Source organism: Diadema antillarum, unplaced genomic scaffold (assembly GCF_040938485.1).
Source record: "Diadema antillarum isolate AM-2024a unplaced genomic scaffold, OU_Dant_1.0 seq00002362_RagTag, whole genome shotgun sequence".
Taxonomy (NCBI): Eukaryota; Metazoa; Echinodermata; class Echinoidea; order Diadematoida; family Diadematidae; genus Diadema; species Diadema antillarum.
The window spans coordinates 290425-304033 of NW_027272976.1; the positions used below are offsets into that span (position 1 = coordinate 290425).

The 13609-nt window shown below is 40.5% G+C and overlaps 1 protein-coding gene across 1 annotated transcript in view; it reads left to right on the top strand.

Moving 5' to 3' along the window:
• Window positions 1-13609, top strand: part of LOC139714650 (25-hydroxyvitamin D-1 alpha hydroxylase, mitochondrial-like) — a 58450-nt gene that overhangs the window by 21704 nt on the left and 23137 nt on the right. Inside the window, exons 2-3 of the mRNA XM_071626330.1 lie at window positions 12078-12268; window positions 12999-13198. Of these exons, the coding sequence (XP_071482431.1) occupies window positions 12078-12268; window positions 12999-13198 (391 nt within the window). The remainder of the gene's footprint in view (window positions 1-12077; window positions 12269-12998; window positions 13199-13609) is intronic.

Genomic DNA, 13609 nt, shown 5'->3' on the forward strand with positions numbered 1-13609 from the left:
TTGTCAAAACACACTTTCAGCTGAGCGCGATGTAGGTTAACCTGACCTCAATTCCCTATCAACAAAGCCAAAAAAGGAAGGCCAACCAGTATAAAGGATGATGTTATCCCCTCTCGATGATGACGAGATTCCTTCATGGGAAACTTCTATTGACTTTTGCCACATCCAAGAACATTCGGAAGAATTTTCGAACAGATGGGCAAGTTTGGTGCCCTGCGAAAACCTCATCAACGAGTTGAGTGTTCATGAGGTCCTATGTACATGTCCTCCTTTTTTAAACCCTAGATTGGCAGCTTCAACCGTAAATTGGCAGCTTGTCCCATCGTCGCCGTCACGTGATCCAATCAGTTTGGATACAGCCAAAACAGACCTCGCATGCGGGGACAGATTCTTCCCAGTAATGACATCATTATACACGGAAAAGTCAACAGGAGTTACAAGTATGTTGGGTGCTGTTACGGCGTTTTACCCCTTCTTCAATGGGATCGCAGCCTTTTCGTTTCATCGTATCGAACTCTGAAGTGGATATTTGAAACACTGAGATGGGAGAGCGCATCTCTCCCGACTGAATGATGAGGTTTTTGATTGTTTTTTCCCCGTCCAAAGAATCTTTACTCATTTTCCAACACATGTATCATCCACTGCCTGATGTCATGCGACCCCACAGTTTAAGCAAGGAGCTTCCTTGGTTTAAGTGACCATCTTTAAATGTGGATATAAGTGCAGGATCAGCCCTCAGTTGCAAACATCTTTGGCATTCTCAAACAGAAATCGGTCGATTATACATTTGACACTGATGAATACTGCAGTAAACAGTTTTTCTAGTCATGGTAACAGTGTAACGTAAACCTCTTTCATAGACAACTTTCACAGCAAGTAGATACGTTTATCACAAAGAAGATAAAAGCAAGGAAACATTCCCGTCGTCCTTTCACCGATGAAATTTGGTTGCATGTCCCACTTGACACTGCAGATCATCTTTCGATGAAATTCGATCGCAAACATCTGCAATTATGAAGCTGTTTGAATAAAATGGATAACGCAAATTAAATAGTTTATATACATGCTGCATATCAGAAGGAACAGGTTTCTTGTAATTATTATAGTGGCAAGATGCTACCAAGTTGGCGCGGGCAGCTCTGTTTTCAATGTAGATCTTGAACTTTCAAACAACAATAACAACAACAACAACAACTCGGAAGACCAACCCGAGCAAGGTGACTCCCAACCGAGGAAATATGTCCATATACAGTATCACACACCACGACCGATCGCGAAAGGTTTAGTTGCCAGAAGTGGATTCTTAATTAAACCCTGGCAGATCGGAAGAAAATTAAAGGACAAGTTCATCCAAGATATGTGTTTGATAGAGTGAATCAGCGATACTAGTAGAACACATCAGTGAGGAAAATTTGACAATTAAAGTTTCAGTGCTGGATGAGAAGACTGCAACAGTTTGTGACGTCACTGCATGACAACAATATAAAGAAAATATAAACAGAATTCAAAGTATTCGTACATTTCTTGAAATATGAAAGAGCACTTGTCTTGCCTCTTTCAGAAAGCAGGGGGAACAATATTACTCTTAACATATGGCAGTAACAAGTCTAGAAAATGTGTACTTTTCATTCGAAATATAAATAATTTTGTGGAATTCTCTCTTTATTTTCTTTTTATTGTTGTCCTGCAATGATGTCACAAACTGGTGTAGTCTTCTCATCCTGAGATGGCGGCACTGAAACTTTATAATTTTTGTAACTTTTCAACGGATTGTCCAATTTTCCTCAAACACCGCGTCATGACTGATGTTCTCTTCTACTAGATATTGCTGCATTCACTCAATACACGCATGTTTTTTAGTCAACTTGTCCTTTAAGGAGAGAAGTCGGAGACAAAAAATATACAACGAAGAAAAAAAAAACCAAAGACTGCTCTTGGTAACCGGAGGGTTTTTTTTCCTTGCGTGTCATAATGTGCGTGCATATCTGTTGTTTGTGCGTGTTTGTTTGTTTGTTTGCCTTTCCGTTTGTTTGTACTGCTGCTGTTTCTTATTTGTCACAGGTCTAATTCTTATACTTGTAGTTGTGATACTTATCATACATGAAAGTTGTCACCAAGCCAAAAGAGAAAACTCATATCTCCGTCACCTTTCAGTCCTGACATCATCACTCATCGTTGACATTCCATTTGTCTCATCATTTGTCACGACTGATAATCGAAACCAGCTCCAAGATACTGATAGCAAAATGAGAAACTTCCCAGACATTCATCTTTCCTGCATGCTTGTAGCATCGCGGCGATAAACAATATTATCATACAGACAGCAACATCTTGGCACGGAAGCCAGGGGACAATCTCATCAGCCAGAAGTACATGTAATAGAAGTAAAATAGTGTTGTTGAAGAAGGAATGGTGTATATTGGTCTTAATGGTTGATTCACACATTATTATTGGCTTGTAATGGAGACCAAATTTGGGATCCGATGAAAATATAGAATTGATGGAAGGAACCATGTTTCGCTAGCCGGTGCAACAGGGCGTAGCCAAGCTCTTTATAGTGGGATCTTGTGGGGTTTTGTTTTCGTTTAGCGTAATTTGTGTCGTTCTGTTTTAATGCTGTGAATATTATGACTGATGTGGGGAATTCCATGCTCACTCTTGCATGGGATATTAGAACATAAAATGTCACCATCGTCATTATGCGATTGGAAACCACTGGGGAATCACCATCTATTTGCACCTAATGAGAGCATTCCACATAGTGGATTTTGCGAATAATAAAAATATATCTATGATGATGATGATGATGATGATAATGATGATGATGAAGCGGGGAATACCAGTTTAGGCGTTGTCCCAAATTGCACTATACAGCAAAATCCAAAATGATTTTCTCATCTGCTGTATATAGAATGATATATATAGAATATTATTCATGCCATAAAAATTGTAAGTTTCATTTCGCAATGACAACTTGGGGAAAGGATAGACATTTTGGTTTCCGTTGACACAATCCAGATGAAATAATGAGGAATAAGAGTTGATGATAAACACACAACTGAATTTCAAACGTCGCGACGCCTTCATAAAAAAATATGATAATAATGTCCAAATTTAAACTTTGGAGACGTAGTTTTGATTAGGCAGGGCTCGACACTAACTTTTTTTGTTTGGTGGTCCAATGGGGCCACCAAAATGCTCAATTTCAAATTTTTGGTGGCCCGAGAGAAAAATTTGGTGGCCCCGAAAAAAAAACAATAAAAAAACATAAACGTTCTGGTTTTTTTTAATGTGTCAAATATCTAAGTTTTATCCAGTCATAGTAAGAATTGGAAGTTGGACATACATCTACTCATGAATAAACCTCAACAAACTCGCAACACTCACAGGCACTCATTCAGTCCTTTTCATCTATCCTTTAAACAAATATAACTGCTAATTTCCGGCGCAAAAAGTTACGAATTAATTGACGTACTTTTCAAAAAATTTTGGTGGCCCGAGGCGGGCCACAAATTTGCCCTTTTTTTAGATTTGGTGGCCCGACTTTCAATTTTGGTGGCCCCGGGCCACCGGGCCACCGGGCCACCGTTAGTGTCGAGCCCTGGATTAGGAATCGTCCAAAACATGAACATGATTATGTATACGAGGGCATGTAAAGCTTGACCGAATGATTGGTCTGTAACTTGTTGTCGTGGGTAATATGCTCCGCGGAGGCTAGTCTGCGTGGTGTTCTAATGTTGTTATTGTTATTGTTTTGTTCAAATCAGAGCAGAATTTCAAAGACATTCCAAATATAATGATGAATGCTGTGATGAAGGACGGGTATGTGGAGGAGGAAGAGAGCAAATCACATTGTCATGAGGAGACTCCCATGCCGTATCAGCTGGAGAGAAAATAGATGGGGAACATTTACCAGTGAACTCTTTTGACAGAAATCTTGGTTTGATGCTGCAAGAATACAAGTCATCAAAAACAACCCACGACCATGTAAGCAAAGCAGGTTTATCTCGCTGACAAACCCAGAATGTTGACACAGTCACATCCCCCCCCCCCCCCAATCTATACGCCTGTTACCATTGGTTACGCCTCCAAGTAATTCGGTGCACAACTACCCTGATTTTGTGGAGTATAGTACGCTGGTCAGTTTCATTTTTTTTGACATCCTTGCTCTCTGTGTGCATTTTGACTTGTCTCTTTAGTGTGGTTGTTAGAATGTATACATTATATCGTCGCCTTTTTTTTTTCATAGGAGCTTAGGGCTGCTTTCTGGTATGTTATCGTGAACAAACAATGAAACAGTTTATTTGTCTCTTGTTATTCTCTGTAATGGTATGGTTCACGGGAAAATAACACGAGTCAAAATGTGATATCGGAAACACTGACTCGTTAATAAAGCCTGGCGCGATGAACTTCTAAGAGTTTATTCTCAGTTTGTGCCATGGACTTCGGTTAGTTCGGGTGATGATGGTTTATTATCATTGGTTGCGTTTCAAGATCGACAAAAACAAAAATTATAATATCTGCAAAAGCGGTTTTGCAGTTAACTCAGTAAACAAAATGGTGGCAGTACTTCTTTAATTTCGTGAAAGACGCATAATTCGATGAGATTCGATTGTTGGGAAGCGAGTGCGTACAGCGTGACATTTCAACCGTTGTACAACAGTTTTATGTCTATACCACTCTTATCTATGGCTCCGAAAAATCAATTGAGAGTGATTAGCGCCCCCGTCCGGAATCTCCAAATTTGACGCTGAGATTAAAGATTGCCTCCCGTTTAGCCTCCGGAACGGGAAATCCAGAGCAACATAAATGTACTGATTCAGACTCTTTTTCTCCTTGCGATAACTGTCGAAACGTGTGCCCGGTTCTAATGATTACGTAAAGGATTGAGAGAGGCGATAGAAACTTAGTTTCGACGTTCCGATAATTGAGAGCACGTTGAGTGGGAAGGGTGCACCAAGAAAAGCACCTTGGGTGCACTGAGTGAGTGAGACGTACAATGACGAAGCAGTTTGCTGTAACGTCTTTATGGTTGCCACCGGTCCCTGGGTTGCGGAGATGAGGGCTTATGCCTCGCCCCAGAGCCCACCTGTCATCAATTTGTTTATTCCTGAATACATTTCCATACTTTAATCAGTGGATCTTTTTTTTTCTATCTGCTTTTGCATTCATTCATATATCTAATTATTCATTAATGTATTCATTTCTTCATTGATTCATTGATTCATTTATTCATCTTCGTGTTAGATATCAGCCCTTAATTCGAGAACGCGTGGTCGACGTGACAAAATCAGGAGCTAGCAGTCTCACATGGTCAAACTGAAGAACTACGTTCACTTTGAAATATTCTTATGGGATTATGAGTCACTTTGAACTCTCTCCTTCTGTTCATGTTTCGTGTTGTATATCGGAAAGTAAATGAGAAAGTATGGATATATCTGATGTCCGTATAGCGTGATCATTCTTACCATGGACCTACCGGGTCCATGTTCTTACAGTGAACCAACTTAGTGTGTAAGTCTGTGAGATCACGAATCATTTTGTAATTAGCCATGCAATTGCTGATGAATGTTGCAGATGAAGGCCTATCAATTTTGCCACTGAGGAGTTCAGTTCCCGCTTGACATTCTGCAAGCTCCCTTTCTCGCGTCCCTCTTCGGTTTTGAATTCGAGGGAGTAAATAGTGAAAGTCAACGGCAGGAGTTCTTTTATGGTCGGATTTGGGGGAGAATATCTGCTCATTTTGTAATCAGTGTGACGAAAATTAAACAAGCGCAAAAGTTGCTAGCCTACTTCGCCCGTATCAAATCTGTTAGGAATGAAATGTCTTCGTTTAACCGAAACCATGATTCATTTTCCTCCGTGATAATATTTAAGTAGATGTTAAAAGAAATGTAGAGGCACATTGGGTTACATATTTTAGTAAATGCGATAGTAAAAGTCGCTTTTTTTCGGTCACGGCGGCAGCCCTGGCATCCATGCAGAGGTGCAGAAAGAGCAGTGGATGAATCACCTGATCACGGGTATTGGGAATTGTCGGCTAGGTACGCGCCGTCCTGAATTGGGTTTACCTTCTTTCCGGTTAGTATGTGAAGGAGCTAGGGCCTGGTCGGCCCGACTCGCCACGAGTCGATCGTCGGGTGTCGAGATGGCTAAGTGGAGGCGACGTGCCAAGGGCGAGTTCGTGTCTGAATGTCAAGGTGACTCGGTGGGAGGGCGCGAGTCGGTGTAGCGAGACGTGATGTTGTGAGCGCTTGGGACTAATGAGCACCACATGACGGGCGTGGCGGCCGGGCTCCGATCGTGATGGGCTAGGCGGAGAAAATGGGAGGATGCCATGAAAGATGAAAGTGTGTGGGGGGGGGGGGGACTGGAGAGCAGACATGTTTGAGATGCGGGAACATCATGTCGGTCAGTGGGATCAGCTGGAAGTATGTATACAAGCTGTGATCCAGCAGCACACAAAAACAAAATGTTACCGTACGCAAGAGGGAGGTGGGAGACCATCTTCCTGCCGACATTTTAGGAACCTCGTCAAGAAGTGAGGGCGGTGATTTGGCTCAGTCGGTAGCACGTCTGCCTCCCAATCCAAACGACCCGAGTTCGATTCCAGACTGGGCAACCCGGCAAATCACTCTGTCCCTCTGATAGGGCATAAAATGGAGATCCCGTGTGTGAGAGAGTAACAACTCATGGAAAAGATCCTGCTTCATTCATTTATCCCAAGGAGCAGGGTGCATAACCCGGCGAAGTGGTCCACCTAACATCCAATCCAACTGGACCCCTTGGAAGACTAGCTAGTGCAGCTGAATGTGGCTATACATAATCTGAGAGATACTTATTTGTGTAGATAGTAAAACGAATAAATGTTAAACAAATATTTTACTAATAAACCCAATAGAAGAGTGTGTTTAAGACTAATAAGAGCTTCACTCCTCATAGAAACCTTGAATATGTTTGAATATATACTAGATGATATAGGTGTATTATTACATTGTAAGTTTCAGAGTGTAAAGATGAAAAATATTGAAAGTCTTTTTAAAACAAAACATAAAAGTATCAAACCCTACAAGTTTACGAAACAGCTTACAATCTTTCAAAAATTCAAATCCTATCTTTGTGAGGAGTGAAAACTAGTACATTTCTTTGCAACTGATTGACAAAAAGACCAGTTCGTAATTCCACTTTGTGCATGAACAAAAAAAGATCATTTGTACGAACAGGCATTTTGGTTTGTAAATTCACTGACATAAGCATCTGTGATGCGATGATTATTCATGCGATCCTTATCTAAATGATGCTTGCCAGCACATCCACCTGACAGCAAGAATGGTATTTTGCAATATAAACGGAAATAAGCTGTTACTGCATTCAATACAAAACAATGATATGGATGCCTGCTAAATTATAAACTGATGGGAGTATTCTGATCCCCTGATCTAAATGCAAGTTCATTCTTTTTTTGAACAGAAGTTCCATAAATTGTTATGTCATGCAAGCTTATGCATTATGCTGCTTTGAAAACAAGTGAAGTGCCGAACCAACTGAGAAAAAAAGAAAGGTCATTTGTACCAATGTGTACATGAGCTACAGTGTATACGAACTGGCTTATTACCCTACATCGACGTAAATAAGCACTGAATTGATCAGTGTTTTAGTAGAAGCCATGATAAAAAAAGTCATGGGCGTAGTTGTACATACTCAAGCAGTATTCAAACTTACGACCTCCTGATCACCGGACAGGTGCCATCTCCACTAGACCACTGTGCTTTCGCCCGACAGCAAGTGCTGGTTCTAATCCTTATAACATGCAGTGGGTACTGCGTAATTATTCAAATTCATGAAATTCTTCCGTTGAGATGTTTTCATTGCAACTGATTGACAAATTGCCCTACATCAACGTTAATAAGCTCACTGAATTGATCGGTGTTTTATTAGTAGCCATGATAAAAAATCATGGGCATACATACTTGAGCAGGATTCGAACCCACAACCTCCTGATCTCCGGACAGGTGTCATCTTCAGTAGACCACCGAACAAGGATTAGAACCAACACTTGCTGTGCTTTATAGCATTCTGTAATAAAAATTCTGTAATACTGATGCAGGAAATTCAAAAGATAAATCTAATGGTCTCATTCACTGCTGGATACATGTACAGTATGCAGTGAAAGCCAGGCTAGACTCTTCAATGTGGCATGTGATCAGTGGCCTTGATGCTAATCACAGTTTATTAGGCTGTCCTCCTTTGTTTCAGTCCAGCATAGTGTGTATAACACTGCATTTGATTGTTTTCACCACAATCTAGCTTAATTAAGTGCTAAAATTTGCTTATGTTGGGGGAAACTTGTGTTTATAGTTGGTAACTCGCGTTACATGCCGGTAACTCGCGTTACATGGTAACTCGCGTTACACTTTTCATTTACGTTTTTTAATGTGATAACAGTGTTTATTCAAGTCAACATCCTGTGTACAGTATCAGGGTATGATGAATTTAGAAAATTATGATTCCCAACAAATTACCTCCACTGCTTCCTTCAGAATGAAAAATATTTCTTGTTTCGGTAACTCGCGTTACATGGCTCAAGGGCTGAACTTTCATGTGGTGATTAGAATTTTTTGAAGGTGGCATAAAAATTTCCTCATGGGAAACTGAAGTAGAACCAATTTGCTTCTTTAAAATAAATTAATTGAAGTGCTAGCAGAATTTTTCTATTAACAAAAATCATATCAAGTTAAGCATGCATTTTAGCAATTTGGATGACTGAAAAATTGTCTTCAACATTTGTAGCTGTTTCTCGGGAAATATTTGACCGATTGATATAATTCTTTGAGTTCTTTAACTTCAATATATGGGTAATACATAATGAGTAATTCTTTTGCAATATGATAAAGTTGAAATTTTAGTGCCATGTCCACATTCCCATGGAATTGCCCATTATTTTTTTCAATTATCTATATTATATCTATTGTTTTATTCCTTTGTCTCATAAAAACAAAGGAAATAATTAGAGAAACTTTCCAGGACCATAATTACTTTAAATTTTGCTCCTTCAATAAATTTCAACCAAGAAACACCCATTTGATCCACTGTAATGCTGTTAAATAAAATGGGAACAGAAAAAAGATGCAAAATCTGACTGACATGGTTGTCAGTTTATGGTTACCATGGCAACCAGCAACATCAAATATAGCTAAATTATATATCAAAATGTTCGCAATAAGATTTTAGGAAAAGTCACCAAATTTGGTTGAAATCGAATAAAGGGCGAAGGAGTGGCAAATGAAAATCTGGTAGGGGGGCACAATGTGCCCCCCCCCCCTTGGGCTTTATAGGGTTAATGATCAGAGGAAAGTTTAACAAACTGATAGAGGCCTCATCGAAATGATTGTGGGAAGAGGTGACATTCTTTATCACAAACACCAGCGCATAATATCGTAGGAGGTCATCACTGAATTTCCTACTTTTACGTCAAATCCTTTTGTGTAATTATTAAAGTCTTGAATGACCTTTAGGGGGAAGGGGACCTGAACACTAGCTAAATTGTGGACCAAAGATTTTAATTTTATGAAATAAATTCGAGTTTAAGAGGTGATTACATCGTCAACTTTTGTTGACTGCGTGTGTCGTTGGCACCAATATTATCACCATTCTGTAAAACGTTTGAAACTTCTGAAAATATCGATTTTGATATTTTTATCGTCTAGCACTCTGTTCGTTTGCTTCTACTGTAATATATCAAAAATGGTATGTTATTGTACGTTACGCCATGACGATCGTTACGTGCAAATGGAAATCTGAAGTGTTAAAAAATAACGATCCAAGTCTATAAAACGCGCAAAAGAAACTATGACATTTTACATGGCAAGCTTGCGATTGGGGACTGGATTGTGAGTCTCGTAAGACAATCTGAGAGAGGAGGTTTTGCTCGAAAACTTGACATCATTATGTCAGGCGAAAGTCTGCCTGGGAAAAGAGTAGGGAGGAAAAGTAGACAGGAAGCCGGCATGAAAAGAACTTTGAGAGAAGAATAACACTTTCTCCTCACTTCTGTTCAAACATATACGATGTAACCAGAATTCTCCGCTGTGTACCCACTTTTCCGACATTAATCCCTATTTCTGCGTGTAACTAAAGCAACTTGCATTTTCGATTGTCTGCGGTTTGGTCCAGTGAATTGTGTCTCGGCGATATCATTTCTTCATCTTATTCTTTGAGCAGGTCACCGTTAGCCATATGCATGAAACGGAGCAAGAAATATGATATCACGCCTTTTCTATTGTTGCCACCATGACAATATAGCAGGGCAGCGGCGTGATCGCTTCGAGACTGCCGAAATTGAGACGTCTTTTGTTTCAGCGAACGTAAACACTGACAGTTCGATGACCGCGCGGTTTTTGCGCTTGGCATGGAACACGGCACCCGCATCGCCGCTGTGTTTGGTTTTGAGCCATGCATGCCTCTGAGCTGAGATCACTGTACCAGGAGACAGGGATGCGAGTCTTTCAAACTCCCGGATGTAGTACTCTGAGCGCATGCGCGAATAATACAGACGCAAAGCAAGGATAAAAGAAAATTCAGTACCAGTTCAAAGTTAGACTGAAAAGAAAGAGCAAAGTTTTACCAGCATATCAGGGAAAGTTTGATCAAAATCGTACCATAAGTTAGGAAGTTATGAAATTTTGAAAAGAAAAGAAAACTGTTCTTGTGCAGTTTATATGAATAGTCTATGCAAATCAGTGATTTACCGATGTCTCCACCTAACATTTTCTATTAATCGTGTACTGAAATTTGAAAATTAAATGAAGAAACTTAAATTCTTCTGCCGTAAAAGTGTAAAAAACATAATGTTATTCCTGACGGGAAAACCGAAAAAACTAATTGGTCACACTAAAGGAGTTGGGACTTGTTATTACCATCTTAAACATGATTGTCATCGTCGCCATTTGTCTGGTGAAACTGCTCATGATGAATGATTGTTGTCCGGGAAAATTGCAGGTGGAAAGATCCCAATGGCTGATCCCAAAGCGTCTCTTCGCATATCCTGTATGATGCGTTCCTAACAAAGGACGCGCGGGACTCGACTTTCCGCACCCACCTGTTGGATTGTGTTATTGAATTTGTCGTTTTGGGGTCGAGTGATTGGGAACCGTACGGATATGTTTGATTTGGTGGGTAGCTCCCTTTGTCGTAACTCCGCAGGGTGGGGGTGGCGGCCAATTTGTCCAATTGAGCGGGGTTAAAATAGAGTTTGGAGTGCAAGGAGGTATCGCATACCTCCTTGGTTAGCGTATCCTCTGAACGCTTTTAAAACATCGAGCTTCAAGTAGCTCAATGTCTAAACCATGGCGCTTGAACAATGCGCGTCGAGTTCACTGGGTCTCGGGGAAACGATTCCGCATAATTTTTTCGATTGTTCCACAATTCCACAAATCGATGAGATACACGTTACACCACATACAGATTTTAATTGGGCGTGTGGTCATTGTCCATCTTTCTTTTAGGGTAATGATGTCAATATAAAATACATGATGTTTTATAGAGCCCATAGAATTTTCGGTGTCAGTCATGCCAGAGAGAGGGAGAGAGAAGATCACACTCCCACAAAAATAATGAAATGTTGTATGTCTCTTCGGTTGCGAAATTTTTCTCTTCGATCGATCACTTCTCGTCGTCACCCTTATCCATCATCATTATCATCATCATCATCATCATCATCACCATAACCACATTATCATTACCAGTACCAGCATCATAGTTCTTGTCTTCGTTTCTGTATTTTTTTTTTGTGAATGCATGGAAACATAAAGCCTTCCATACAAGGAAAGTTACTATCGAAACAAGGGTACATTATTGTATTGTTCTACAACTGTCCTATCAACTATATTTCACACCCTTGTCAATCACAATTTCGCAGAGAAAGCTTCCATGCTTCAGTCGTCTTGTCTTTAATGTGCATTGATGGTGAAACAGTTCACTCAGAATTGTTGATGAAATTGATCATTATCATTCAAATAGAAAAAAAAAAGAAATCTAAAGATTTTAATTTCCTCCCTCTTCTTCCCCTTGTCATCTAGATCGAGTTCACAAAGACGTATGGACCGATCTGGAAGGAACGGCTCGGCTCGCTGGAGTTTGTCAACCTCGCCAACCCGGAACTGGTTGAATCGCTCTACAGAAATGACAACAAGTATCCCCGAAGGTTGGACATGAAGCCCTGGAAGGTGTACCGCGCTCATCGGGACGAATCACTCGGAGTTCTCACCCAGTATGTCTATCAGATTCTTTTTCCCGCTTCCAAGTAACCATGACTACCTGGTGTGATAGTGCATTGCTAGAGATATTTCTGTCACTTGCCCAAAGATGCTTTTTCGGGCTAGGGTTCTGTTCTTTAAACAGGCAAGTGCTTACTCATATTACTTGCCCGACAGCAAGTTTCAGTTTGCCCTGGGAAGCGAGCAAGTGGATGCCGCAACACCCTGCTTGTTGTCCATCCCCTCAATACACGTATCGTATCTATATCCGTAGTGAGAACGTTGTGAAAGTCCGCGCAGAAATCTCGCATCTCCAAGCGGTGTTTATTATCATCTCGCATCTCCAAGCGTTGTTTATTATCATCTAGGGAGCATCCTCGGACACACAGGGTCTGTACTTCCGTATGTGATTACAAGAATAACATGTCGTTTATGATAGATTATACTAATGGTTTTGTCATTTGGGTGTCTCGTTATTTGATATCAGAGATCATAATAACAGCTATTACTATCTCTGTTTTCGTTAGCGGAGAATATGTTATCACTATGATCATGACCAATGCCTTCATTATTATCCCCATCTACAATCAATGACAGTAGTGTAACGTTGTCTGCGCAAATTGCGTTTGGTCTCTGCCATATCTGACTCAATAGGTATATTTGATCCATAACTCAGGGAGAGATCTTAATCGGTCAAGGCCATGCTCGATGTATTTGTTTATCTGGGTTTGTTGTTTTCTGTAGTGAGGGAAAAGAGTGGCATCGAGCGCGTCGCACCATCAGTCGGAAGATTATGCCGCCGAAAGAGGTCGCCAAGTTCTCGGGCCTCATCAACGAGATCGTCACCGACATGGTGACACGGCTCCGCTTCGTGCGGGACACGAAGGGCGAAGACGGAGTCGTGCCCGACCTCCAGAACGAGATGTACAAGTGGTCCATGGAATGTAAGTGTAAGAGGATGAGTGATTCAAGCCTGGAATTTGATGTTGTCAAATCCTTGGAGCTATGTAGCTTATAGGATAATTTGTATACTACAAAAATGTGTGTTTTTTTCGTTTTGTTTTAGTTTTTGTTCGATGGAAACTTAAAAGTGCCAGCCAGATGTCCAGGTAAATAACTCGTCATGTCGACATCCAGTATAACAAACGTGGTCGGATGATAAGATCTCACATCTTGTTTTCTCGACATCCTTTGGAAGAGATGATCAAATGAGAAGATCTTAAATCTCGTTACGTCTATATCCTGCGGAGCAGATGACTAGGTGACAATATCTCGATTCTATTCATGTCAAAATTGTGTGAATAGATGATAACATGACAAGAACTCCTATATTGTCATGTCCACATCATGTAGAA